The 26,710-nt window shown below is 36.4% G+C and overlaps 1 protein-coding gene across 9 annotated transcripts in view; it reads left to right on the top strand.

The window, feature by feature from the left end:
• The window catches only part of L3MBTL3 (L3MBTL histone methyl-lysine binding protein 3), an 81,046-nt gene that overhangs the window by 49,410 nt on the left and 4,926 nt on the right, over window positions 1-26,710 (top strand). For 7 of the 9 annotated variants that reach the window (XM_061475000.1, XM_061474999.1, XM_061475003.1 and 4 more), the window contains exons 12-20: window positions 1,389-1,465; window positions 2,862-2,947; window positions 5,275-5,385; window positions 6,964-7,078; window positions 9,396-9,498; window positions 17,024-17,170; window positions 18,487-18,651; window positions 22,341-22,432; window positions 26,268-26,431. In XM_061475000.1, coding sequence (XP_061330984.1) covers window positions 1,389-1,465; window positions 2,862-2,947; window positions 5,275-5,385; window positions 6,964-7,078; window positions 9,396-9,498; window positions 17,024-17,170; window positions 18,487-18,651; window positions 22,341-22,432; window positions 26,268-26,431 — 1,060 coding nt within the window. The remainder of the gene's footprint in view (window positions 1-1,388; window positions 1,466-2,861; window positions 2,948-5,274; window positions 5,386-6,963; window positions 7,079-9,395; window positions 9,499-17,023; window positions 17,171-18,486; window positions 18,652-22,340; window positions 22,433-26,267; window positions 26,432-26,710) is intronic. The other 2 variants (XM_061474995.1, XM_061474996.1) reach the window with 2 other exon arrangements.

Genomic DNA, 26,710 nt, shown 5'->3' with positions numbered 1-26,710 from the left:
CAGTGTGATGTTCCTTAGTCACTCTAACTACATAAGTACTATCTGCTTCTTTAAAAACACTGTTAGTTGTTCAGACTACTCAGAAACAATCATTAAGTATCAATGCAGGCGCAGAGATGGTGCATGTTTCACAGCAGAGTGATGGCTTTTTACTTTTCCAGTAGATCGGTCTTACTTTTTGCCTTCCCTAATAATCTTGAGTAATAATATAATATTTATAGTAGATGCATTACATATTCTATACAATATGTATTATATTGCACATAATTTATTATGCTATGAAATAATACAGTATAATAAAATTATACAGTTCTATTTATAATAATTTCATAATACTGAATGTTTAAACAGTTTTTCTCTCATCTGCTTTTATATCAATTATATTTTTGCAGTGTATGTCTTTTTGTTTTGTATTGCTAACGGAACTTGATAGCCAGTGCTTGCTGCTGGTTTCATTTAAGCACAATGTAACAGAACCCATAAGAGAAGTGAGAGCAATCTCTCCTTGCTTCAGACAGATGCCAGCACATGTCAAGTATAGCTCACCCTGCCTCTGTTAGTCCTCTGTGGTTCTTGTGGCATGCCACAGACAACAGCAGTCATGCAAAATTTGATGACAGAAATTACGGGAAATTGTTGGTCCCTTGAGTAGGAGAATTTGACCAGTTCTTTTAGAGCACTTTGCTGTCTTGGATCACTGATCAGTTCCATATTTTTTCAGGCAGTCTGGGGACTCAAATGCCTTTTTTTGTTGTTGTTTTTTTTTGTGACAGTGTATCTCGGATCTACTTTGCGTATGTGCTGCTGGCTTATAATATGTTTACAGCTTCATTCAAGGCACTCAAAATAAGCTTTTGCATTTTTACTCGTTTACTGGCAGTGCATTGCAGTTATGCATGATTTTCTAATCTGTCCCAGGTGCAACTTGGAGCATGAATCAAGGTCTCTAAGCTTTTGGTTTAAAGTTTCAGTCCTGCCATTGCAAAACCCTATTTTTTTATGTGTTTTTTTTTTTTTTATGGAATTACTCTTCTTGCAACAAGCCAACAGGCTTCTGCCATGAATCTCTACATGTGATTTTTTCATGTCCAATGTTATAGCTTCTCAGTGAAGATCTACCACTGAATTAAAGGAGTTGATCTTTTTATCTTCCAGTAAGGAGTTGGCTTTTTGATCTTCCAGTAAAATAACCCCTTATGCTTGCTTAAGTGTTAACAAGTCTGTATTAAATGTGTTCTTCAGGTTATTTTTGCAGTTTAAGTGTAAGTTGAAAGTGTAATAGGTTAATTGGGTTTTGTTAAGTCTTTTTTGGTATGTCTTGATTTCTAAGCATAACAGGATATCTGAAGAACTGCATTATCAATCCCCTTTTTTCTCCCTTTCTCCAGGTGTGAGGCAGCTAGCCCACATATTCATCCTGTTGGATGGTGTAAAGAGCATAAAAGAACTCTCATCACCCCGCCAGGTTTGTATCTTACTATACATCTGAAAGATTTAAGGAGGTTATAGTCAGCTAGCAGCATTAAAATTTACAATAAGCTTTTTGTACCTCTCCTGAATTTTTCTTTCTGTAATTGGTATTTGGGGAGTTTAAATTTTTTTTACAGGACACTATGTATTGAAATTAGAATTACAATAGGTATTAAGTTATAAGTACGCACATGTGTCCTGCTTTAGTAGAGACATCTATCCATTAAAGATAACCCTTGGAATCTGAACAAGGTTGTATTTTTAGCTGAATGTATTCACTTATTTAAGACTCACATTGTGAAAATGCTGATAGAACAAATTTCTTGTGTATGAGATTGTTATATAAGAAAAACATCTTCATGGGAACTAAATATGCAAGATAACATGCATATGATGATAAGATTGTCTTAGGTGATCAAGGAATCAAACTTGTAAGGGCTCTTTGGAAGGAAGACACAATGAGAAAGACGATACAGAAGAATGACAGTGTATTCATTAGTATGAACTACAAGGCTAGCGCTGTTTTTCAGGGCTGTTGTGTGTAGCTGGATGATCTAAATGTCCTATTGCAGAAACTACCACTTGTAGTCTGAGAACTTGGAAGATTTTAATTGATTAAAACCAACTTTGACAGAAATTCTCATAGCCAGCGATCTTGAAAAGTCGTAAGCAATCTGTCAGGAGGTTAATTACAGCCTATTATTCAGTGAAATCCCTTCTATACTAAGTCAGAATTGGTTTAGTTGTCCCCTGGATTATAAGTCATGATATTTAAATTTGGAAGATAAGCTTCCAGTGCAGAGTAAAAGCGAAGGACACTCACTGCCTTGTCTTTAAGAGCAAAGCTGTCTTTGTGTTTCTTGCGTAAAGTGTTTGGAAAATGGCAACATCTTATTTGATGATGTCAGTAAATTGTTACAGTAAATGACCAGGCTATTTTTTTTTTTTTTTCAATTTACTTAAATTCACTAAAAGAGTAACAAATAGTCAGGTGTGTTCCACTGTGGTAAAAAGTTATTACTCATTAGATTGTGTTACCAATAAATCATTGTTAACAAAAGACAGGATTAGGCTGATAATACTTGAATAAATTTCATGAATTAAGTGGACAGATTTTTCCAGTCCACATTATTTATATTCTCATATCCAAAGCAATTGTGACTTTTTTCCGCTAGCTACTCAATGTTGTGGATGAGAAGATTGTTGGGGTTTTTAACCTACATGGTGAATGTGTCAGAGACAATTTAGAATACCCTTTCTTGTAATTATTTTATAAATGCGAAGCATAAATCAGAACAGTATTATGAAAGTGTTTGCATTCTGTAAATTAGCCATCAATTTTGCTTTTTGCACTGCTGTGTTTAATTCTGTTCATATTTCTTTTGTGCCAGATTATCCACATGCTAAGCATTTCTCTTGGGAGAAGTATTTGGAAGAAACCAGTTCATTACCTGCACCTGCAAGGGCTTTTAAAGTGGTGAGAAAATACCTATATTTTTCATGTTCCTAAGTGCTTATAATTAATTAGTTTAAAATAAAAAAAAAAGTAAAAGAATATATATATGGTGTTCCTGTGTTTCCAAATGTAACCAGTTAATCAGTTGCATAATAGCTGGTTTGTTTTAATGCAAGTTTGCTGTTCACTGTTGGAAATCAAATAATTGTTATAAATCACTATCACTTCATTTTAATCATTATAAATGGGATTAAATGCTACAAAATATTACTAATGAATATAATTTGCTATGGGGAAATTACTGCCTAGTTATTAGAAATAATGAGATAGCTATGGATTCATCATAACATACTTTGAACATATGTGTTTCTATCCATACATCTTAAATGATGCCATGAATGCAGAGAGAATGTAAAACTGATTGTTGGAGATCAGTCCAGTTGTCCGTCTAGTCCACTGTCTCTGGCTGTAGCCAGGAGAGCTTTTGAATTTAATACCCTTCAGTGGACTTTTTCATCTGTGAGCTTGTGACTAGGGCACATGGGCAGCATCCATAGGCACCTCCCCATTTTAACTATGGTGTCTGTGGGCAACATTCTTTTCTTTTAGCTTTGTACTTCCTAGTTTCTTCCAGTGACACTCATCTTTCTTGAGCTCCTAGGATTTCAGGGAGCAAAGTGCACTGGTCAGTAATGCAGAAAGAATTGCCGTTAAGAGCCAGCCCCTTGTCTCGCAGCTCACTCAAGCTGGTTTGCCTTCTCATCTTTACAGATTAATGTCGCTAATTCTGGATAATGCTTTGCTAAGAGCTGTATTAACAAAAGCAGAATAAATGTAGTCCTTATAGCAGTTCCTGGGATCAGCAGATCACTAGAGTTTATTACTGACCTGCAGTTTATCACCTCAAAATGCATCTGGCTAATAACATGTCTCAATCTTGCATTCTCAGCAAGAATACTCAGAGCAAGGATTAGGAAGGTATTTGGTTATATCTGAGAAGCAAAGCAGTGAAGGGCTGTGACCTTGACTACATCAAGCTAAAAGCAAATGTTTCCTTTTCCTCTTTGAGCATCCATGTTTTAATTTCTCCCTCCCTGGGTTCAGGGAGAGACCAGCCACCCTGCAGCGTTCAGCAGTGGGAATGCCCCACTAGTGACCCACAGGGTCCTTCAGGTAGCAAGATCCATCTGGCTGTGTCTGCTTTGGGGAGCTGAACAGGACATACCACAGGCATGCAGCCATTGACAGCATTAAACCAGGAGAACGCTTGCTGGCCTGGCTCAGCACTGTTCCAGAAAGCATATGAGCAGAGAGCATCTGCAGATGGTATAGATCCCAAAAGGTAGCTTAGACAAGTCTATCTGGCTTTGAGGATGGAGGGGAACAAGAGCATGACTGAAGGGGGGTTGGCTGTGCTCTGTCTTTTGGTTTCACAACCGGAAAAAATAACTTTCCTGCTTTCTATACTAATATTAAGGTAAGCATATTAATGAGTTGTTTTAAACAGTAAGAAATCAGGTTTCATGGGAATAAATTGCTGATTGTATTGGAGTTTTATTGAAGTCACCCTGAGGCAGTCACAGTGTTTTATATTGTATTATGGAAGTAAAGAGAGTTAAGCTGCTGCTGAGGAAAAAGCACCAATGTTCTAGGAAGTCTTAGAGGGACAGATATACTATTTTCCTAGAAATCTAAAATATAACTGTCTTGTTCATATGTTCCTTTAAAATGGCAGTAATTTTTTATTAGATTTCATAGCTAGGTGGCAAAGACAAAATTTAGTACTCCTAACAAAGATACTTTTTTGCCAAAATAGTATTATGAAAGAGGTATTTGGTCCTGTTTGTTCTGAGTATTTACTCTCATACCGTGTATTAGTTATGTTTTCAGTAGGAGACTGAAAAGGAAAGTTTGATTCACAAAGTGAAAACACATATTAAAAACCATGAGTATGTTTCCTGTAGACAGTTTCATAGACATTTCAGGCTGCTGGTATGTAATAATTAATTCAGTACTGCTTTGAAACTGTTGGCCAATATCTCTGAGAAAAAATATTTTACAGAATTTAGGAAAAACCCCAACTGATTCAGAATAAAAATCCCCACTTCTTTGCATGGCTTGAATCCAGCCCATTCCAGGAGAACCTGGAATCTCAAAGTAGTTACTTTATTTCTCTACTTCAATAACACTGGTTTGAATGGTGCTTTTATGTTTGGATTTGTTCAAGGAGAAAGGCAGAGTTGAGAAAATGAAGGCAGAAAGTTTTCTATGGATTTTATATACTTTACAGTTGTGTGAGATTTTTGAGGTTTTTTTCTGTTTCACATAATACTGTTCTTCTTGCCTAGAAACCTTCTCATGGCTTTCAGAAAAACATGAAACTTGAAGTGGTTGACAAGAGAAATCCAGTATTTATCAGAGTAGCAACCATTGTAGATACTGATGACTATAGAATAAAAGTAAGTTTCTTTGTCTTACTGTAATATCCTGCTTGAGAGACTGATGGGTACTCTTTAAAACCAAAATACCATACTTGTAAAACTAAGCACAGGAAGAAATGAGTCACATTGCTGTGTCCTGATAAGGTTTTGCTTATCCTTTTCACTGATTTATATGTGCATAATTCCTTTGGAAGGGATTGTTTTATTGTCCTTTTAGTTACATTTGCTGACATAGGTAGTTAGAGAGCATAGTTGAATATATTGGGAAATTGCTTTGGGAATAGTTGATATAAGACAGTTGTCTATTCTATCAAAAAATTATATGATTTAACATCAAGTGTCGAAGGCCTGCTGTGATATTTCTATTAAGGCCCATAAAATATTTGGCCTAGGTTAACTGAATCGGTCTCTATAAACTTCCAGGTAGGAGAGAGATGTAAGTGAAATACAAAAAAATAATCCTGATCTCTAGTGCCTTGTCAGTGACTTTTGCAATTCTGAATTTTATATTGATTATGGACTTTAGATTGGATTAATCTCAGATAATGTATTTTTAAGAAATGGCTGTTTAACAGAAGTTGTATATTTGAATTCTTTTTCTTTTATTGTACAAAACCAGTTTACACTCAGAAACCCTTAACTGTTAAAAGGCCTAGAATATTCTGGATGTCCAGTTAGATGGATATGAAGGATACTTTTGTTCGTGATTTGTAAAGATTTATTAGGCATACCTGGTATTTCAAGCAGGAAATGCACCTGACATTTCATTTTGAATCTGAATTACCTGGTGGTAGGGAGCCATCAGAACTAGTATCTTCATACCTACACATTTTCTATCTAAACTTTAGTTGTTAATGAAAAAAAAAAAAAAGAAAGCCACAAACAAACCAACAAAAAAACCCCAACCAAACACCAAAACTGCTTCAGTTTTATTTATTAAAATTACAGGATTTGTAGCTTCTAGGGTGGTAATTTGACTGTAGCATATGTTGATAAAGCTCTATTCGTATGTATCTGTGTGTATGTTCATCCATACGTGTGCACATGAGAGATCTGAGCTAGTTACTGGTTCAAAGGTCAAGTAAAATTTGGTGTTATTTAGTTTTCACTTGGAAAAAAAAGCATGTATTGGTGGTTTTATGGGAAGGCACATACTTCATTTTCTCTTCAGTTTCAAGTCCTTACCCTTTATAGTCTGATTGTAGTAAATCATTAGTGTGTGTTAGGGTTTACTGTTCTGCTATTCTTAAGTCCTGTTCAGGAGTTGAAAAAATGTTTGGATTTTGCAGGGTTTTTGAGAGAGAAAAGAGGCAGAAACTCACGTTTAACTGAAATAATAACAGGATAGCTGTACTTGTCCTGCTTTATTCCTGGGCTTTGAGACTGCTGATTCAAGACTTAGTAAACAGTCAATGACACCTCTTGCCTTTTCATAGAGCATGCATGGGTGCATAATTCAATGTACATGTATTTTCTGTGTAACTTTGATAGTTCTCTTTAAGTGACTTCTCTAATGGACGTGTAATTTTTAGAAATTACTTAGGGAAACTGATTTTATAGAGAATTTTTCTAATCTTGTTCTCCTTTTGATTTTAGGTCCATTTTGATGGCTGGGATAGCATATATGATTATTGGACTGATGTAGATAGCCCTGACATCCATCCTGCAGGCTGGTGTACAAAAACTGGACACCCTCTTCAGCCCCCGCTTAGTAAGAGAAATCATATTATAATGCAATGATGTTAAGAGGCATGTGCACTATGCTATCTTTTTCGCTGCCAGTGCCATCCAAGAAAGAGGAGCAGCTAGGATATGCAAAACAATGTAAATGTGACATTTAGTGCAAAAATCAACCATCGGTGATCAATCACTTTTTAGTAGATTGCTTTATTGACCCTTACTGTAATGGAAATACAGTGTTTCTCTGTATGCATAAGAGCCAGGGTCAAAACCTGAAGTAATGATACAGATCTCTTGAAGCCACTGATAAGACTGCTCTGGCACTCAGTAGAGATGATTAACTCTTAAAATCCTCTGTCCACAGCCTCTTGAAGGTTAGTGTGCTTTTATCTCAGAATAGTTCAGACTTCACTGAGAAGGCACTCCTTTTAAATGCTGTTACAAATCCTTAAAAACAGCTAAATTCCTTTTTCTGCAGCTGAGCAAAGAGGAGTTAATGGTGCCCACATTGAAAATAAGTTAAACAGGACCATGGTGTCAATAATAATACTGTACTTACCAGCTTGCCCTTTCTGGGAATTTTGCTTTACTTGTTGAAGTGTGCTGTCTATTATAAGTGAGACTGAAGGTTGCAGGGAGAAGGGACTTTTGTGGTATGCACCTGTCTATGCCACTGTGTTTCTGGATAATGGTGGTGAAATCACCTTAGTCAAACTTGTAGCGGATGATTTTTAACTGAGTGCTTATATTGTGACTCTGAGGTATGCAAGACTACTGAGTGTTCACAGCTGTGACCGAGATCAGAAAAAGCTGCACTTGGAAAATAAGAAATGCTGAGCAATGCCAAGTACTCTGAAAAAATGAAATGTAAAATAACTGGGATAAGGCACACACAGATTGTGTGAACATGATACCTGAAAGTCTCAGTACCTCAATTCTGCATCTGTAAAATGTCAAGCAGAAATATTTCCTATGAAGAGCGTGATCAGAGTATATTCATGAGTTTTCTGAGCACTCCAGTGGTACAGTGATGACTGCATGTTAGGAAGTTAATCATTCTGCCTTCAAAGCAGAGTTTGAATAGAGTGATGTGACTGCCAAAGCACGAAGTGAATAATGAGGAGAAGATAGAATGCTGCCTATCTACTTCTTAATCTGAGATGTGCATCTTACATACTGAATGAAGGAAAAGTCCAGTGGGAGAGGTGGATCTGTGGACACATAAATAAAAATCTTATCATATGGCAAAAGAGATGAATAAGGTTGTGACATTTCTGTTACCTAAGATAGCAAAGAAAAAAGATTCTTAGCCTAGGTGTCTTCATTTTCCTGGAGACATTAAAAGAAACAAAATACAGATGCCCATCACATAAAACATGTCATCTCCTCTAGGTGGTAGCATAGGAGGCACTGTTCTCTCATGCACTACACCATTTTAAAGCCTATAGAATTCTCTGGACTTCAGTGTAGTCACAGTGTTGTAACATTAGCATAGTTGGAAGATTTGTTAAAAAATGCTTTTGGACTGTCCTAGTTTTGTCCTAACATATTAATTCTCTGATTATCCATCTGCGAGCAAGAATCTTTCATCTAGGAAAATTTATAGACCTTTTTATTTAGTATTGTAACTGTAAGGGGAGATACAATTTCATAGAATTTGCAAGTAAAACCAGTACTAGAGAGACAGTGCATCTTTGCAGATCTGCAGCAGGAGTTCTCAGTTTCATGTACTGAAGTCTGTGTCTCACTTGCTATGAAACTATGGGTTATATACTATGTTAGCTGGAAAGTCAAAGCCTGTTTTGACAGCTGTGTGCTTTAAAGTTTCTTCAGGCATCATTTCAGGTTGATGAAAATCAGATAAACACATAAATTCAGATACGTAATAATGAGATTAATAAATCTCCTGATGGCTTTTTCTTTTTAGTAGTATTTTCAGCTTTTGTTTTCATGTCTTGTTCCCTGGAAAATTTGAACTAAAAATGGAGGTCAGTACCCACTGCAAACAGATCCCTGTCTTTGGGAACAGTAGGGTAACTTTGTCAGTGCTCTTGCAAAACATCCAGGCTGCAGCTGCGTGTAGTTAATAGGAGAGAAACTTGAAGTCATATAGTTCCTCCTCTCCTGTAGAGATGTACTCACACAGAAAAAAAAATTTTCTGCAGTGGATTAAGTTGTTTGAATGTCCATCATGCTTTTGCAGAATGCTTTTTAAAAGTACTTTAGAATTAGATATTGTTTACTTACTTATTCATCATGTTTACTATGATAGTCTGGTATTCCTGCATATTTGTATAACTTTTAGATACATTTTTTTAATCTCTCACGTGATTTCCCCCGACATGCAGCTCCCTTGGAATTGGTGGAAGCTTTAGAGCATGGAGGGTGTCCCATAACAGGATGTAAAGGAGTTGGACACATTAAAAGGGCAAGACATATTGGCCATCATAGGTATGTGCTGTGAAACTGTAATTTTATTCTTTCAACTGAGTGATGTCTGCACATTTATTTTTTTTTATTTGTTCACAAGAAAACAGATACAAGCTGGAACAAAATAGGAAATATTGTAAACCTAAAGATACAGTGATTTCAGTTGCCATGGGGAGCATGCTGAAATAAACATTAGCAATCTGTAACTTCATTTCACCAGTGTGTGCCAAGATCAGATTTGTTGAACATCATTGTCGCAATTTGTAGTTAGTCTCTATTTTGTTCTGATGAGGATTCCTCGGCTTGCTGTTCAGATTGCAAAATGTTATTAACAGATATGTATAAAGCAATAACTCTTGACTCTTTCAAAATATGAGGCCACTAATTTTAATATAGCTTGGATGTCTTTGTTCTGCTTGGTTGGTAGATGTAAGGATTTGTTTGTTCTCTTGGAAAGATGCTAGAAAGGAAATACAGTTTGACGTGCTCCCAAGTGATAAGCTGAACAATTTACTGTTTGCACATAGTGTTTCCAAGGATGCTTTTGTTATAAACCTTTGAAAATATAATACAGAAATGCGGATATCCTAAGTTTTCCTAGAGGAGAGTTGACACAGAGAGAGCAGTAGCACAGGAGAATGGAGTGAGGGACAGAGAGACAATGTCAGAGAAATGGGAAACATTTGCTGAGTCAGAATTTTATTATTTTTAAAATATTTGCAGTGTGAGGTGAATCCTGAATTTCAGTAAGGGATGTACAGTTAAAGTCTCATGTTAAGTTGAGAATCAGTTATCAGAAATGTCATCCTATTACCTTTTTGCAAATTAGGGCTTCCAGAAGTTTTCTCAGTTTTTTTGCATTACACAGTCATACAGTTCTTCAATGTCTCATCACTTAGTGCTTTCTGCTTTTATATATGGCTAGGGAATTGCTCTTCAGCAGTTTGTCTATTCATGGTTTTTAAGTATATTATTAAACTGCCATGATCCAAGAATTAGCTCTGCAGTCTCTTCATGTTCTTGATGAGAGAATTATGTCCTGTGGACTTGAATTATGCTATGAGGTTTTGATGGTGTATCAGCACTGGTTGAAGTCCTGACTCATCCCTAACAAAAGTACCTGCCAGCAAAACTCAGTGTCATTGCATGTTTAGTGTAAAAAAGGCATCTTTTGCAGAAAGGTTTTTCCTGTCTACAGCAGAGGCATTGTCCTTATGCTGTTAGGAGGCAGAACTCCTGATGCTAGTATGAGCTTTATCTCCAGGAAGGTATGTGTGTAGGTTAGCGCCAGCGACAAAACTTGTTGCATCATGAACTGTGGTGGATTGTCATGACACAGTATGCTGCATTGCTGTCTTTTAGATTATTCTCATGCTTTTCCTTTTGTCTTTTTCTGACTATGTTCTTTTTACTTTGGTTTATTTTTTGCAGTTTTTCCACCTTCCCTTTTGAGGAGGTTTATTGCACTCAATCAGTAGGATAACTCCTTAAACAGTCAAGTTAGTACTTAAGACATTACCATTGAATCAGAATCATCGACTGGTTAGGGTAGAAAGGGACCTTAAAGATCATCTAGTTTTAACCCCTGTCGTGTGCAGGGACACTTTCCGTTAGACCGGGTTGCTCAAGGCCTTGTCCACTTGGCCTTGAACACTTCCATCCTTCAGTTATCATATGGTAACCTACTGCATTCATTTCTTAGTCCACTGAAAATATGACTTGCCTAAAATATTTCCTGGCTGCTTAGCTGAAATCCATTTTGTTTCATATTCCAGTAGACTAAGTCTTATCTAATTTATTAACACACCTGATCTGTAAGGCAATAAATTCCAATTCCTTACTGTGTACTATCTCAGTTACTTAGAATCAGGTGAGCATATCAATCCTTAGTCCAAGGCTGAAACTTAATAAAAAGAAAAAGAAAAAAAAAAGCCAGTGTGTCAGAAAAGATGATAATTTAAAATGTTAAGTAGTTCTGAAATAATTTTGAGAGCTTGCTACTTAGGAAACAGATGAAAGCCTTGGTGATTATGTAGGGGTTAAAGCATTTACTTTTTCAAAAAAATTTATATTAATAAGGACTTGGTATCTATCTCCAGTTGATCTAGAGTTTTATGCTGCACAGTTGAAACTGAGACTGATATGTGGGTTGGTAGCATTATGCATATTATCCTCATGTTTATCATTGTGAATTTTATGTTCTCTGATGTTTAATGTATGCGATAATTTTCAAGTTCAAGCAGTAATGCAAAGTGGTCAATTGTAAACAGCCCTTTAGTTCTTTGGGTAAGCTGTCCATGAATGAAGATTTTTACCAGAAATGTGACATGTGTTATGTGTAAGTTGAGATGAACTGAATGTGTCATGGTGGCAGATGTGTTGTAAAAGAACAATGCAAAAATGTGAGAAACCTCAGCTCAGCAGGATGTCACATCTGTTCATTCAGTGACTGTTGAAATCACTCGTCTGATTTTGATGCCAGTCTCAAATTTCATTTTATCTTTTATGTAAAGTCATTTGCCCACAATGAAATCTCTTACAAGCTACTCTTGAGTCAACTTTAGACTGTTGAATGAAACAGCTTTCATCTGAAAAAGAATGCTTTGATTAAGTTGTAAATTGTGAAAGAAAACATTTGTACTGCTTATTTCCAGACTAGTTAAAAATATTTTCATAAAGTCAACTGAAGTGATCACTTGACAAAAATCCAACAGGGAAAAAAAAAAATACATCCCCCAGATGTTGTCAGGACCGTTTTTGCTTGAGGTTTCTTGCTAATCACTTACCACTACTAGTGGATGTGGTCATTTCAACATACGCTGCTCTAGATAAAGTCTAATTCATTAGTTAAACCAATGTATGAGTTTCACCTCACTTCAAGGAAGACAGTTTGAGCAAATCTGAGTGAATTGTCCTGCAACTGCCATACAACCTCGTCTCTTGTCAGTGCTTGGCAAAAACCTGCACCTGAATGGTAATGCGGACCTGGGGTTGATAACATTTCCAGCCAGTACAGCTAAACCAGAAGACCTGTCCATGGCTTCACACAGGCTGCAAAATATTCCAAGCAGTCATAAAGACTACAAATCTGTATTAAAAAAACACTTTCATGTTAACATTCTTTTATCAAAGAAATCGCCACCTCACTGTTCTTCTTCAGGTTATGAGAGAACCCTGGCTAGTATTCCCTTTTGATGTTATGTGTACCTGAGGCTGAGTAATTCAGTTGGACTCTTGTGCTTCGGAAACTTTGCATACTACTAGAAAATAGGAGCATTTCCAGATGTCTGTAGAAAGCTAAGGTCCATGCCTATCCATCAGCAGCCCAATTTTATCCTACAAGCCTTGAAATTTAGTGAAAAAAGGTCTGTGTGTAACCCTACCTAGAGATAGATTTTGAGAGTAATGGAAGAGCAGTTGCAAAATGACCACAAACGTGGTATGCTACCTCAGTGCTTAGGTTCTGGAAAGGGATAATTACATAAAACCTCTGTTGCCTGGAAAAACCCAGACAAGGGATCCTGAGAATTCTTCGAATGGTATCATGATTTGATAAAAACAAAAGCTTATTTTAATGCTCAGTTTGTACCCAGCCTATGTGGAACTCTGGAAACAGTGGCTCCCTTTCGTCAGAAAACTGTTATGGAAGTGTGTTGCCAGACACTCTAATGCCATTTCAGTAGGATGCAAAGTGTATTGCAGACAGCTAATTGCTGTGCAGTCTTGATCCTTCACCATTTTGAAGTGGCTGATTACTCTCCTGTGCAGGGGGGTCAGGTGGTATTAATGTGGATGTTTTGTTTACTGAAGCCTACTGAAGCAGCTCAGATGATAATTGATATCATTGTATTGGACTGGTTTCAAAGCTGTGGAGCAGTGCTGGGGATGTACAGCCTTGTCGATGTATAACAGAGGTTTCAAATTGAGTACCTGCTGCTGTTTCTGCTGCTTGATATTCTCCCTGTGCCTCTGGCAGACCTTGGTACCGCCAAGTCAAGGACATATGATTATTTTGGAAACTGCCTTCTGAACTTCTGCTGTTTTGCAGATAGTTTGCTAAGGCAAAATATAAGCAGAAATGCAGGTTTAAGTTGACAGACGAGCTAAAAATCCTAATTCAGTGTTAATTAACCTGAGCCTTGAGATAAGTCCTTAAACTTACAGTCCTGTATAAATCAAATACTTACGTTATGTAGGAATAACAAGATTCATCTTATATTCTTTGTAGTAGACAAGTTAAACTGGACTGAAGGCTGAAGGCATTGAGATTCAGGAGGATTTATTGATCGATCCAAAGCCATGTAACTCATACACAGGCTCATTCATGCTGTGCTTTGTTGAAACAAAGCCAACAGTGGAAACCATGAGGGTTCTTTCTTTTAAAAAAAAATAGATCATACAACAACTCAAACGATTAATTAGAAGGAAAACCTCATCAGAATATAGTGTTCCAAAGCAATATTATAACTATTATTGACTGAAATTGTCATTCAGTTTCTGTTTTTCCAGAAAACACTAAAGGAAAAACTGTATAAGCAGGCAAGTTCTACTAATGAAGGACTAAATTTTGAGGCTTTTTTTTTTTTAATTTAAAACATGTTAGTGGTGTTTGTGAATAGAAGACCTGATGGAGACAAAATTGCATTGTCAGATTTCATTGTGGTGCATGGCTTGTTTAATGCTATGCAACTGAAATTAAATAGCACAGTGGTAGTGTTTAGTGTTTCTTTGAGACAACCCTCTAACTGCTTAAAAACACTAAGCCTCAAAATACCCCTGTAAGCGTAGGAAGCCAAAAGAAGATTACATGTTTTGCCTCATAGCAGTGGCAGAACTGAGATTAACCAATATATTCCTGAGTTTCTGATAACTGTATTTCATCACAGTGTTATGAGTTTGACACAGCAAGAATTTGCCACTAGCTTTTGCTCCTTAAAACCTTTTTCTGAATAGAAGCCTGTATCTTTCATCTTGTAGTTCATTTGAAAGGGAAAAACACATCATTTTGATAGATGCAGCAGTAAGAATTGAAAACATAAAACAATTTCCCTTCTTTCCTGCTGTTCCTGTGTTCTTCCCATATATCTGTTAATGGGCTCTTTTTGTTCTTTTAAGACATCTGGCAGAGTCTAGCCTTATGAAAGACAAAACCAGTAGGCTGAAAAATAAATGCAAGTAGAAGCATATAAATAAAATGTCAAATGCTGCTTAAGAGAAATTAGAAGTAAAAGGTAATGCCCAGAGGTGATGGTTTTTGTTTGTTTTTTTTTATTACTATTTGTATATTCTGTTCCATGTCTGTAAAACAATTTCATTAACAAAAGAGTACTCAATGTAAAGTGCAGTGCTTTGGTGTCCGGCTACCCATTTAGCTATATCTTATTTGGCTATGTAACTCCTGGTATTGATTCGGAGAAAACTCCAGGAACAAACTTGCCAGCAGAGTTTCAAGTTGACAAGCAGGTATTCTTTATTGCGGCGCCGGGAGACACGGGGATAGCTCCTAACGTGTGTCCCCGAATTGCTATACAGGTCATCCTTATATGGTCACCGAGCATATTACATCATTTTCCAAAACGTTTCCGGCATGCATACAAAATGCGGTGGTCTTTAAGGGTCGTTTACTTTTCCCAACAAGCTTAATTAACATTACAGACATAGCAATCATCCTGGCCTCCTACTTATCAGTTAGTTTAACTGCTCTCATCCCGGACATCTGCTAGTCCGGGATACTCCCTACTTACACCAGTTTAATGGGTTTATTAACACCCCAAGCATAGCAATCATCCTGTCCTTTTACTTATCAGTTAGTTTATCTGTGCCCACCCTGGGCATCTGCTAGTCCCAGATACTCCCCATCCCCAGGTCCTGTCATTCTATTCTGCTTTTCTCACACCTTTTGTACTGAGGTCCAGAGGTCCTGAAACTATGTCAACTACCTCCAAGCACCCCAGTTATTTTCCATTACAAAGCCATCAAACTTAACATCACTTAGAACTGATTTCATTTTGTACTTTTGTGCCTCCTTGTCTCAGTATGAAGGTTCTTCAGTGCCTTTATCTCAGAGGAGGTGCTGGGGACTAACGCCTGTAGTAACCTTAAGGATTTTTTTCCTTTTATGCTAGTAGTGAGAGAAATGTAAATTTCCACCAACATTTTTATGGTGGTTAGACCAAAATTAGACCACCAGTACTGGTTCAACCTTGTGATAGGAGTTGATTCATACTCTGAATCCCAAGCTTCATCAGTAAAGGAAACTGAGAATGTGCAACATATTTTTATAGGCTTTTTTTTTTTTTTTTTAGATGCTGTGCTTTATAAAACATGATTATAAAAGCTGTTGGTTTTCTATTTGTTTTTTGTAAATTGGAGATGGCAGGGCATATGGCTGGCTAGGTAGACTTTGTTTGTATTAGTTCTGTTTGGAAATTATGCATGTAACAATCAGTAAAACAAATAAAACATGGCTGTTTGTGGAAAGGCAAGTAGTTACATTCTTAAGTAGAAAATAAGCAATATCTTAGGACATGCTTTTGTTGTTTTTTTCTTTGTTTGATTGTTTTTTTGTTTTACCATTGTAATAATACAGGTAAGTAGGAAAGCATGATGTTACATTATAGCTCCTGTCATACCTCATGAGCCAGGTACTAAACAGAGCATCATGTTTAGTACAGCCTCTCCTGTATCTTAAACAGAGATCTGAAAATTTGAGCATGCTGTTATTCACTGTTGTGGCACATATACCCCTTTCAGAGTTTAGGCTATTATCATTGAATTGAGAGTAGGTAGCCCGACTGATCAGTTGAACACTCCATTCTTCTAAAGAAAAGATCCTAGTTTAGCCCATGTGTTTTGTTTTTCTGTTCTCCCCTTTCCTACCTTTTGTGCAAATGCAGGTTTTCTGACTTTAGGAGGTACACCACATTTACAAGTCATTACATCAATGCACAGTGTCAAATTTTCTCTTTCCCTAGCTGGAGTGCAGTGAAATAGGGAGTGCTGGATGATAGGAAAGACTGTGAAAATAAGTGTCTTTTGATGGAATATCACAAAATGGCATTTGCAAAGATGGGGCATTCACTGCAGTAAGAGGATGTGCACCATTCCTCATGCTGTGCCCTTGTGCTACAGCTGCTTTGTGGACATACAGAATAGAAATACCCTCCTTCACAGCAAAAGTAACCATGGGAATATGACTTTATTTGGAGACAGGAGGGTATAGTCAAAGGCAACCTGTATTTTATGTATATAATGCTATTAAAGGTATGAAAAACCAGGCTAAACATTCATCACTTTTCCAGATTGTATGCTGTAATACAAGTTAATACAGTTTGACTTATAAGTTGCTGTTGAAAGGAAAGGTGAAAAACTTTCAGGTCGAGGTTTATTAACATTTTAAAGTATGACTACTTACTGCTTTTCTTCCCCCCTCATCTTCTTTATATTAATTGATTGCAACTGCTTATAGAAAACTGGTCTCTGATGTTATTTCATTTGAACTGAGTGAACTGACAATAAGGAGGCATTTCTCTTCTTAAACTTCTAGTGCAGTCAGCTGCCCGTATTCAGAGATGAACTTGAACAAAGAAAGCCTCTTACCTGATCGGTTGAGCGGGGAGATGCCTGCAGCCAGTCCTGTCCCCAGAAACAGAAAAGTGGAAGCAAGTGAAAGATCCACTTCTCCTGTAATCAAGTAATTACCACTGAAGCGATGTCTGTGACTAACACAGTACTTTATTTCAGTGTTCTTTAATGTAATTTGGGTTCTGTAATGGCTAAATGGTTTCAGAAAGGCCTGCTTATTTCCTCAGTGCTTATCAAAAAGGTCACCAAGGTGTCAAAGACTGGCACTGATTTTACTGTGTATGATTTAACAAGTATTCAGTTTCACCCTCAGTATAACTGTCTGGACTACTAAGTGGTTGATTGGAATTTAAAACGGAGTGTTTGCCAATTGGTTTCACGTAAGAAAATTATTTATTTGAATTTCTTTTGCTTGCTGGGGTGGACTTATTGACATGACTGTAAATTAATGTTGCGCTTTGAAGAATAGCCACTATAAATTTTGTCATTATTGTGGAAGTGGGAAATCAAATTACTGGGAGTTAGTTTTGCAAGAACCGTGTTAAATTCTGTAGCTGAAGCTTTTAGGAAGAACACTGGGAAAAAAACAAAGGCATGTGATATCAAGATAATGATTTTCAGATTAACATTTTCTATCAGAAATTACGGACACTGACTCCTGTGCTTATTTTGGACTGTGGGGATGCATAGTGAATTTAAGAAGAAAAGGAAAAGAAGAGAGTCTCTCCATTCTTTTAAAGTGCTGCGTTAATGTAAATGTGAATGTTTATACTGAAGATTTCCAGTTCTTATTGTAATGACCACATATTTTCAATAGATGGTAATTTAAATTACATTCTTGGACACAGGTTCAGCTTCATGCTTTAAAAACCAAAATATTCATCTGTCACAGTGCTGCCTGGTTTGATTGTTCTTACAAATGTAGGGTTGTAGAAATCTGAAATGACTTAATTGTGCTCTGACAGGTAGCCCAGGTTCCATCCCAGTGAAGCCAGTAACAGTGGGAAGTGCTATGCGTGGCAGGGACTATGTCAAGTGCTATTTTTTTCATTGCCGCAAGTAAGAGACTACATGTGTTGTGGCTGCACATTTCTATATCATGGAAGGGAGAGAATGTATAGACGAAAATGATACTTTCGAGTTGTGTTACAAATATTTGAAGTGGATAGCTTATTATCAGAAATGACATTAGGCAAATTCTGTTCCTGTTGAATTGCCTACATGTATTACCTTTGATTTCATGGAGAAGAAAGTTCTGTATTGTGATTTCTGTTGGTGGCAGATGAAAAACTTCTGTGTATTTCTTAAAACAAATGAACGAAACTCTTTTATGTCAATTACATGAATGATACTTTACCCATAGAGAAAATAAGGTGAAAAACAACTGCTGGAGTTTTAAACATTTTGTTAATTTGTTTTAAACAGTGATAGAAAATGCCCCAGCCCTGGTCACATAGGTTTGAAATCTTCAGCTCACAATCGATCATCTGGGAAAACCATGCCAGAAACAACTAAGCAGGAAGAAGCAGAAAGTAAATCTCCTTGCAAGAAGTCCCTACTATGTGATGTGAAAGAAAAGAAGGCACCTGGGTAACTGTTGGTTCCTTTCAAAGTATGGGTTGTTTTGAGTCAGTCAGTTTAAAATGCAACTTACCAGGCAATACAATACAGTGATATTTGTCCATGGGACTCTTGGAAGCCGTGGGGAAGGAGATGTATGTTCTTCAGCTGTCTTTATATTAGAAATAGGGGGGAAGGGAGTGTCACAATGTATTTAAGAAATAAGAAATGCATATCAGAGAGGAGAGAAAAAATACTTCAAGACAGAGAAAGTATTGGAAATTGAGATCCTTTTCTTCCTTACCTTTCTAGAAATGTTATTGTATATGTACAGATATGTACATATATTTAAAAATGAAAAGTAATTCCTTAACTCTCAGGATTTGGAGTATCTTTTTGACAGAAAACGACATGAGATAATTTCCAAGCTTTCACTGAAAAATAATATTTACAGTATAAGAAGACTATCTTTGAAACTAGAAAGATGCAATTCAGTGTTTTCATGGGGATATGTGAGTCATTAGGATTCTCTATGTTTTTAATTAGTTACAGTATCAGTGTATTATTTTATTGGCTTTTTTTATGCAGAAATAGAAGACACTGGATCAAGAAGTGTCATTTCTTACATATTTATGTTGGCCACGTTTTCATGCATTCATAATATATGAACTGTAGTTTTTAGCAGTAGTAGTGTCTTGAGAAACTTGAGAGAGTTCATATTGAAAATTCTATTGGAAAAGATCTAGTAGGAACATCAAGCAGTGTTGATATAATTTCTGTAAGTCAAATAAACAGCATTCACTTGTCATATTCAAGTGAATTTAAACAGCGGAAAGACAGTTTCATGTGCAGTTTTGAAAACCTGTATTAAATAGCAGTTGTTGTTCATCACTTTAACCGGTTGTAGTAAATTAACAGTTGTAGTAAATTCACCTTTTTTTAGAAATAAAAGTTGACTTCACAGACTATCTCTTAAAATTAATTGAAAAACAATTCTTTTTCTGTTTCATTTTTTTTGAGGGTAGTATCATTATGAAGACCTAAAATAAGCAGTATCTGTGCTGTCTGTTCACTGTATTGAGTCATTTACTGTATTGAGTCGTTTACATTAAGAGAATAACAACCTTGTGCCAACTTTGAACTCCCCAGAGGCTTTGCAGTCACTATTTGAACTGTTTGAATACACTGATGACTACGCATTTTATCATCTAGCTTTCCACATTCCTTATGTATCCAGTATAGTCAGAAAGGACTTCCAGTTGAATAAACTTCCTTTGAAAAAGACATGAAAAATAGTGTTCACAAAATTAGGTATATGTGAACTGCTAAAGTTCACATATACAAATATTTAACATCTAGTTATTGCAATACTCTGGATCTTTTTAGATGTATATTCAACGTACACATGCATCATAGAAGACATAGATAACTGGATCTTTTTAGATGTATATTCAAAGTACACATGCATCATAGAAGACATAGATAACTTGTGTGCTCTTTAGCTGCTGAGCTTGTAGTGTGGATTTAATTATGTTTGACTTCATTACAGTTGTGTATACCTTCATATTCCAGGTAATCTTTTATTTCTTACAAGTCCTTGTTTGAGGAACAAACTACTTATGAACCCAACCATGAGATTTACTTTTTTGAGTTACATCTAAATGGTACTCAGCTAATCTGTTCCAGTTCACTCCTTGTCTCTCTTGTCTTTTTTTTTTTTTTTAACAAGTCAGAGGTATCTGTACTCACAAGCAGTTATACCAGAAAGTTTTGGTTTACAAAAATACATGTGTAAAAACTGCAGTCTGTCCCTCTGGCATGTTCCTGAGATTAAAATTCAAGATAAAAATCACATGCCTGCAGCATATTCAATTTTAATTTGAAAGTATCTTTATGCTATCTTCAGAGTAGCAAAAGAATTTCACTGTTATAATATTTCCACTGTGGAAATGCTTACAATGAAGGAAGGTGAACACTTAGGCTTGATAATCAAATGGTGCTACCTCTTAAAAGAAAATACCATTTATCTTCCAACCCCTTCCCTAGAACCTTCAGCTCATGACACTGTCCTGTATTTAGTGAGATAAAATTTCTGGTTATATGTTGCTGTGAAAATTGTCCTAAAGAAAATTGGAGGATACATGTTTCCTCACAGGTTTTGGTGATATCTCTTCTTTATGTTGAATTACAGTAATCATTTTGTTTGGCTTTGGAATTAATTGCACTACTTTGTATCATCTTACTTTAAAAGTTTTCTGTGTCTGTGGAGTTTAGGGAAATAATTTCAGAGTAAATAAATGAGGTGTTACTTCTGAGGAAGTGATGGTGGAGAAGTCCTTTGCAGCACAAGAAGGCATGCCACTGTATGCATTCCACTGGCGTTGCTTGTCACACCTTTATTATTTGTATCCTACCATACTACAAAGGCTGTATTTTTCCATTTGTTGTGTTCAGTTAGCACCATTAATAGTGTGTTAAATAGATTTTTGTTGATGTTGGTGAACTTGCTGATTTATTCCCAAATATTTACTTATATTTAATAGTATAAATAGTATTTAATAATATAGATGTAAGCAATTGAATTAAAAAGGCCTGTTTCTTCTGTGGATTTGTGTTTTGAGGGTTGCTAATCTTGATGTCTAGCAAAGTGTTAGCTCTAGTTTGGCTTTTTATCTGTGTTTGGGACATGTGTGAAGGGGTTTTTGTTGAGTGCTTCTCTGGTAGATGGTAAAGCATGGGGCTCATGTAGTGGGCTTTCTTGCAGTCTACACTTTAACGTCATTCTTGTCTGGTGCCTGGTTTTAGAGAATGTTCATTATGCAGTTACTATCTCTGAGAGCTTTGGATATGTGATGGTTTAGTAAGAATTGTCCAAAGTGTTATCAGGTTCTTCAGAGCAGAAGGAAATACACACATAATGTCAGCAAGTTCATGTAAGCTTAATTTTTGTAAGAAACAAGGCTGGAAATAACTTCTGAAGGCAGAGTTTGAAGAGGAACTTCCCAGGAACTGACTTTAAGATGCAAATACACCCACACCCCCTTTGAGAAATTCTCTTATTTCCAGCTCTCTTGCCTTATTTTTCTCAGTAGGGGAAAGGCATTCCCTCGTTGAAATGCTTAGGTTGGCAAAGCTGAGGGAACAGCAACAGGCACCAGGGGTAAGAGCAATTGTTTTAGCTGGGTAAGAAGTAATGCCAAACCAGTAACGAATACAGATAATGTCAGCAGTATCATTAGCAGTTACACAACAGTGTCAGTATAGTACAGGAGTTGGGGTAGGGTGGAGACGAAGGTTGGGCAGAGAAAAAGAGTAAATGTTGTTTCAGGCATCTCCTGAAAATGGCCCAGATAGCCAGTAAGGCTTTGTAGGAGATGGATCTATATGTGTGTTCTTCACTCTTCTCATCTTCTGCTATGGACACATCCCCTGCCTTCATTTGTATATTTTCCAGTTTCAGTTATGAAGTTCTGTGTTGCTATGATTTACATAATCTTAATCTATACTGTTCTCAAGCCTTCACTGCAAACTTCATGTCAGTAGTCATGCCATTTACCAGAAATTAGATCCTCTCTGTTTTTTTTTTTTTACTTTATGATGATAAAACATTCTTTGTGTGGGAATCCTGTTTTGTAAATGGCATTATTAGCAAGAGATGTCATCGTGCTTAGTGATTTTTATGATGTATTAATAAAAAATGAACATTATATTTTCCTCAGTGGAGTACTACAAATGAAGGACTCCATAAAGAACAAAGAATGTGAAGAGGAGGAGACAGAAAATAAGCTGCTCATTTCAAATGAAATTAAAGGTAAATTGGCAGTATTTCTTTTGTTTCATATTAAAATTTTCAGAACTAAAGAAGTGTGATATTTCTTGAAAGTCTCTATAAAACTGCATTGAAACTTATTTTCCACATTCACTATTTGTGTCCAAAATTTCTTGACAGCCACAGTTTTAATGCTATGTTTCTTTATCTTGTAATCATTAAAGGCTTTGCCAAAAACTTTATCACATTTGTAAAGATAAGTGCAAAATAAGTACTGATATAGAAAGTTTAATTTCAAGAATAGCTTTCCACTGACTTAAAAATAGGTAATTTAACTAGTATGAGTTGTAAAGGTGTAATGTTCACTTACTGCTTCAGATGTGTACTGAAAGTTAAAGCATTTATACATTACAGGCATAATGCAAAATTAAGGTGACTTACTCAACCCAGCATCAGCCTGTTGTGCAGTCTGATACTTTCTAGCAGCCGATATGCAGAATGGGCCCTTTCTTTTTAATGTGTTACAGAGGGATAGCTAAGATTTTTATTTCACTGGAGAAAGTCCAGTGAAGGGCCCTCAGGATGATTAGGTTGTTGAAGGACTTGACATATGAAGAAAGGCTGAAGGAGTTTGGGAAGGGAAGGCTTGGATGAATCTAGTCACAGTCCTCCAGTAACTAAAAAGTAGTTATAGAGAAGATGGGAGGTACCCTCTCCTCTAGGAGTCACAGTGGTGGGACAAAAGGAAATGTACACAAGTTTCATCAGGGAAAATTCTGTCTGAATCTAAGGAAGAAACTTCTCAACATGAGAACAATTGGAATAGGCTGCTGTGAAAAGAGAGAGCCACTCTTGCTGGAGCTATTTAGGACTTTACTCAGCAGGGCCCTGGGTAACTTAGCCTAATGCCCAGCTCTTAATAGAAGGTTGCATTGTATGGTCTCCAAAGGTCCCTTCCAACATGGACTTTTCTTTGGTTCAGTGATTCTGCCTGGTTGTGTGGACTGCTGTGTTCAAAGTCTTGGCTGTTCAGTGATCCAGTTGGACAGATTGAGGTAGCTGTTCATATTCATTTCTATCCTCATTGTTTAGACAGAATACAGCACAAATCCAGAACGTCTCAGTCATACATGTCTAAACAATTATCACAGTCTTAAGTTACTTTGCATGTGTGAAACTTTGTATGTCAGACTAGTTATTGGACTGAGTCAATGCGTTTTTTCAGTGCAGTTTTTCCTGCAGTAATTTTATTAACTCATGCAAGTTCAGTGAGAAGCTAAATTTGTTAATTTCATAATTAATTCCTTAAATGATTAGATTGTTTTCATCAGCAATTTGTTGTGCAACATAAAATTTGTAAGGCTTTTGTGAAAAATCTGCAGATTTGAGTAACACTGATTCTTAAAGGGCTGCATTTCTTACCTTTTAAGTGAGCTCAGTCTTGTAAAGCTTAGGAAATTCTTTAAGGCTAGTAGAGCTTTGCATAAAGATGAAATTAGGGTAGCATTTTATTTTTAATTATTTAACTCTGATACTTTTTTTTATCTTAAATCATCATTTGTCTGTGAGTACTTTTCAGATAGATCTAAGAGGCACTTTGAAGAGTATGTGAAGTATGAAAGACTGTCTATTACAAGAGCTGTGCAAAAGGTGTAAAAAAATCCGAGTTTTTACAGTATTCTGAAACATGTAGTTCAGAATTCTGGAGAAAATGAAGCATTGAAAGAGGAATCTCTCAAAAGTAGATGAAGGAAAGAGAGTTTGGGGTTTTTGAAGTATTTTGTTTCAGCAGAATGGAAATATACTGGTTTGATCTTGACTTTATGTTATATAACACAATAAAGAAAAATTAAAATCAGATACTTTGGAGCATTTCATATTGTCTGCAATTTTTTCTTTATTCTAAGAAAACTGGCCTGGTTTTGTGAAGCATTTTTGAGTTTGACAAAATTGACTATTTGGCTAAAGTTTCACCAACAAGGTCTGGATACATTTCTGTGTAGAGTCTTGCATAATTATATTTATAAAACTAGAATACTTTTGTACATTATTGTTTAACAAAGTTATCCTTTTAACCTCTTCTCATACATTTAATTTTGTGCCATTATTTGTTTAAATGTGCCACAATACTTAATCTTTAGGATGAAAGGGGATTATTGAGCTCTTGCTACCATAGTCGTGGAAGGGTCAAGCTAAAATAATTGCAGTTGTGCAGACATTCTTGAACTGTGACTGCTGGTACCTGTGCTTTTTGCCCTTTTTTTTTTTTCTGCATGTCACATTATTCTTCAAACTACTTTTGCCGTACTTACTTGACCAATTCTCTGTTGATACTTTGTAAAATGTGTACTGCTCTCTACCCTTTTTGAAGAAAAATTATTTGGAGCTGAAGAACTCCACTGAAATCATAGCTTCATACTAGCTTTTTTTACAGACACAAATCCTGTGCTTAACCTGATACATGGAAGGAGCTAAAACACACAGAAGGGAATGAACATTATTAGTGGTAAGAGTATGATGCTAGGAAAAAAAATGAGTCTTCTAAAAAAGTTTAATCAGTTGGCTGACAATACTGACTAAATGGCTTAAGGGTCAACTTCTGAATGATCAACCTTCATACGTAATGAGGATAAATCCTGGAAGTAACAAAAATTTAAGCGGGAGGAGCAGAATAACGCAAATGAATGTAATCATATCCTATATTGGCCACATGATACATATTCTAGATCAGTCCCACTGTGCTGGGAAAACTCTGTAATAGGAATTTGTGCCCTACTTGTTGGACAGAAATGTAAGAAAACTTGATCAGTAAGGATAGGGAGAACTGTGAATTATAGAAACTTCCCAAAAATGGAAATAGAATGGAGCTGTAATAGACATGAACGATCCAAACAAAAATAGTGCAGGGATTTGTGAGTGATTGCATGAAGCCATGTTAGTAAAGAATATTAGGCATAGGTTCTTTGTTGGCTGTTTCATTCAGAAATAAATTTCAGTTTTTCCACAATTTTACTTGCAATTGGGAAACATTCAGGCATCTTGCTTTTGTATCTGCCATGGATCTAAATGACTGTAGATGTCTTACGCAGTTTGGCATCATTGGAGACATGCCTTTTCACTCTTTCCTCCTACACACATCTGCAACTGCTGCTGCTCTCCAGACAGCAACAGCAGCATGTGTTTGAAGCCACCCTCCCACCAGTACATTACCTTTGAGGCGAGTGAGATGGGAGCTTATTCCTTCCATGGATAAGTGAGATAAAAAGGGAAATGACCTTGTAAAAAAAAATCCAGCCCAGAGCAGCATGGAGGAGTTAAATGTTATTTTCCAAATAAACAGTTAAAGTGGAAGCAGGGAATTTACGGACATTTGTGTTGTTTTTCTTTTCTCTCAGGAGCAGTGAAAAGCATGTTATTGTGGATGAGGCATAGATGTTGTGTGGGCTAGAACTGATTTACTTGGAATTTTGTAACAGTGCAGTGCTGCTTTTGATGAATTTATAGAAGCTTAACCCTGGAATAACTTAGTTCTTGTACTGCTGTACAGCTATTAAATGTAGGTGTGATTTAATGTATCAAAATATTTAAAATTATTTGACCTATAGTGTGGTATACCAACAGTTGTGTTGGCATAGAATTGTGTTGTGTTGGAAGAGACTTTTTCCATGTAAGAGTAGTTACGTTTATATAGAGCCAATGTAATCACAGTCATTCTAGTGGAAGAACAGTCATGGTGCTACTCTAATTCTGCTGTAAGCAAAACTGCACAGCCTGTATAAGGAGGCCCACATGTACCAACAGAAATGAACATGCTTTTACTGTAACTGATCACATCACTGAGTGATATAATGCTTGTTGCTGCTTTCTCTTATTGAAGATGTTGAAGAGCCCAGCACACAGAGGCTTCTTTCTCAACCAGTTATTGTGTCTTCCAAGTTGCAAATCCCCGGGCTACCTTTGCGCTGGGAACAGCAGAGCAAACTCCTTCCAAGTGTAGCTGGAATCCCAGCCAGTAAAGTTTCTAAGTGGAGTACAGATGAGGTAGGTTCGCCTGTATCTTCTGTCTCACTACTACTGCCCTGGGGAAGTCTTGGTTGATTGAGAGGCTTAGATTAGCAATAATGAATTAGTACTTCAGAGGATTAGAGTCAGCCAGACCTAATACAACAGATCCCCAGTGGCTGCCATTCAGCCCTGGAATCAGTAATTATTAATCTCTGTATAGCCAGAGATAAATATGTGTGTGTGTGTGTATATATATATATATATATATATATATATATATTCACTGGGGTTGAAAAGGAAAAGAAAGAAAAAAGA

Source organism: Pezoporus flaviventris, unplaced genomic scaffold (assembly GCF_033815535.1).
Source record: "Pezoporus flaviventris isolate CSIRO_AGI_PZ_B2104156 unplaced genomic scaffold, CSIRO_AGI_Pfla_v1 ptg000081l, whole genome shotgun sequence".
In the NCBI taxonomy this organism is placed as follows: Eukaryota; Metazoa; Chordata; class Aves; order Psittaciformes; family Psittacidae; genus Pezoporus; species Pezoporus flaviventris.
Note: the sequence above shows the minus strand (reverse complement) of the source record. Positions and strands in the feature narration are given on the sequence as shown.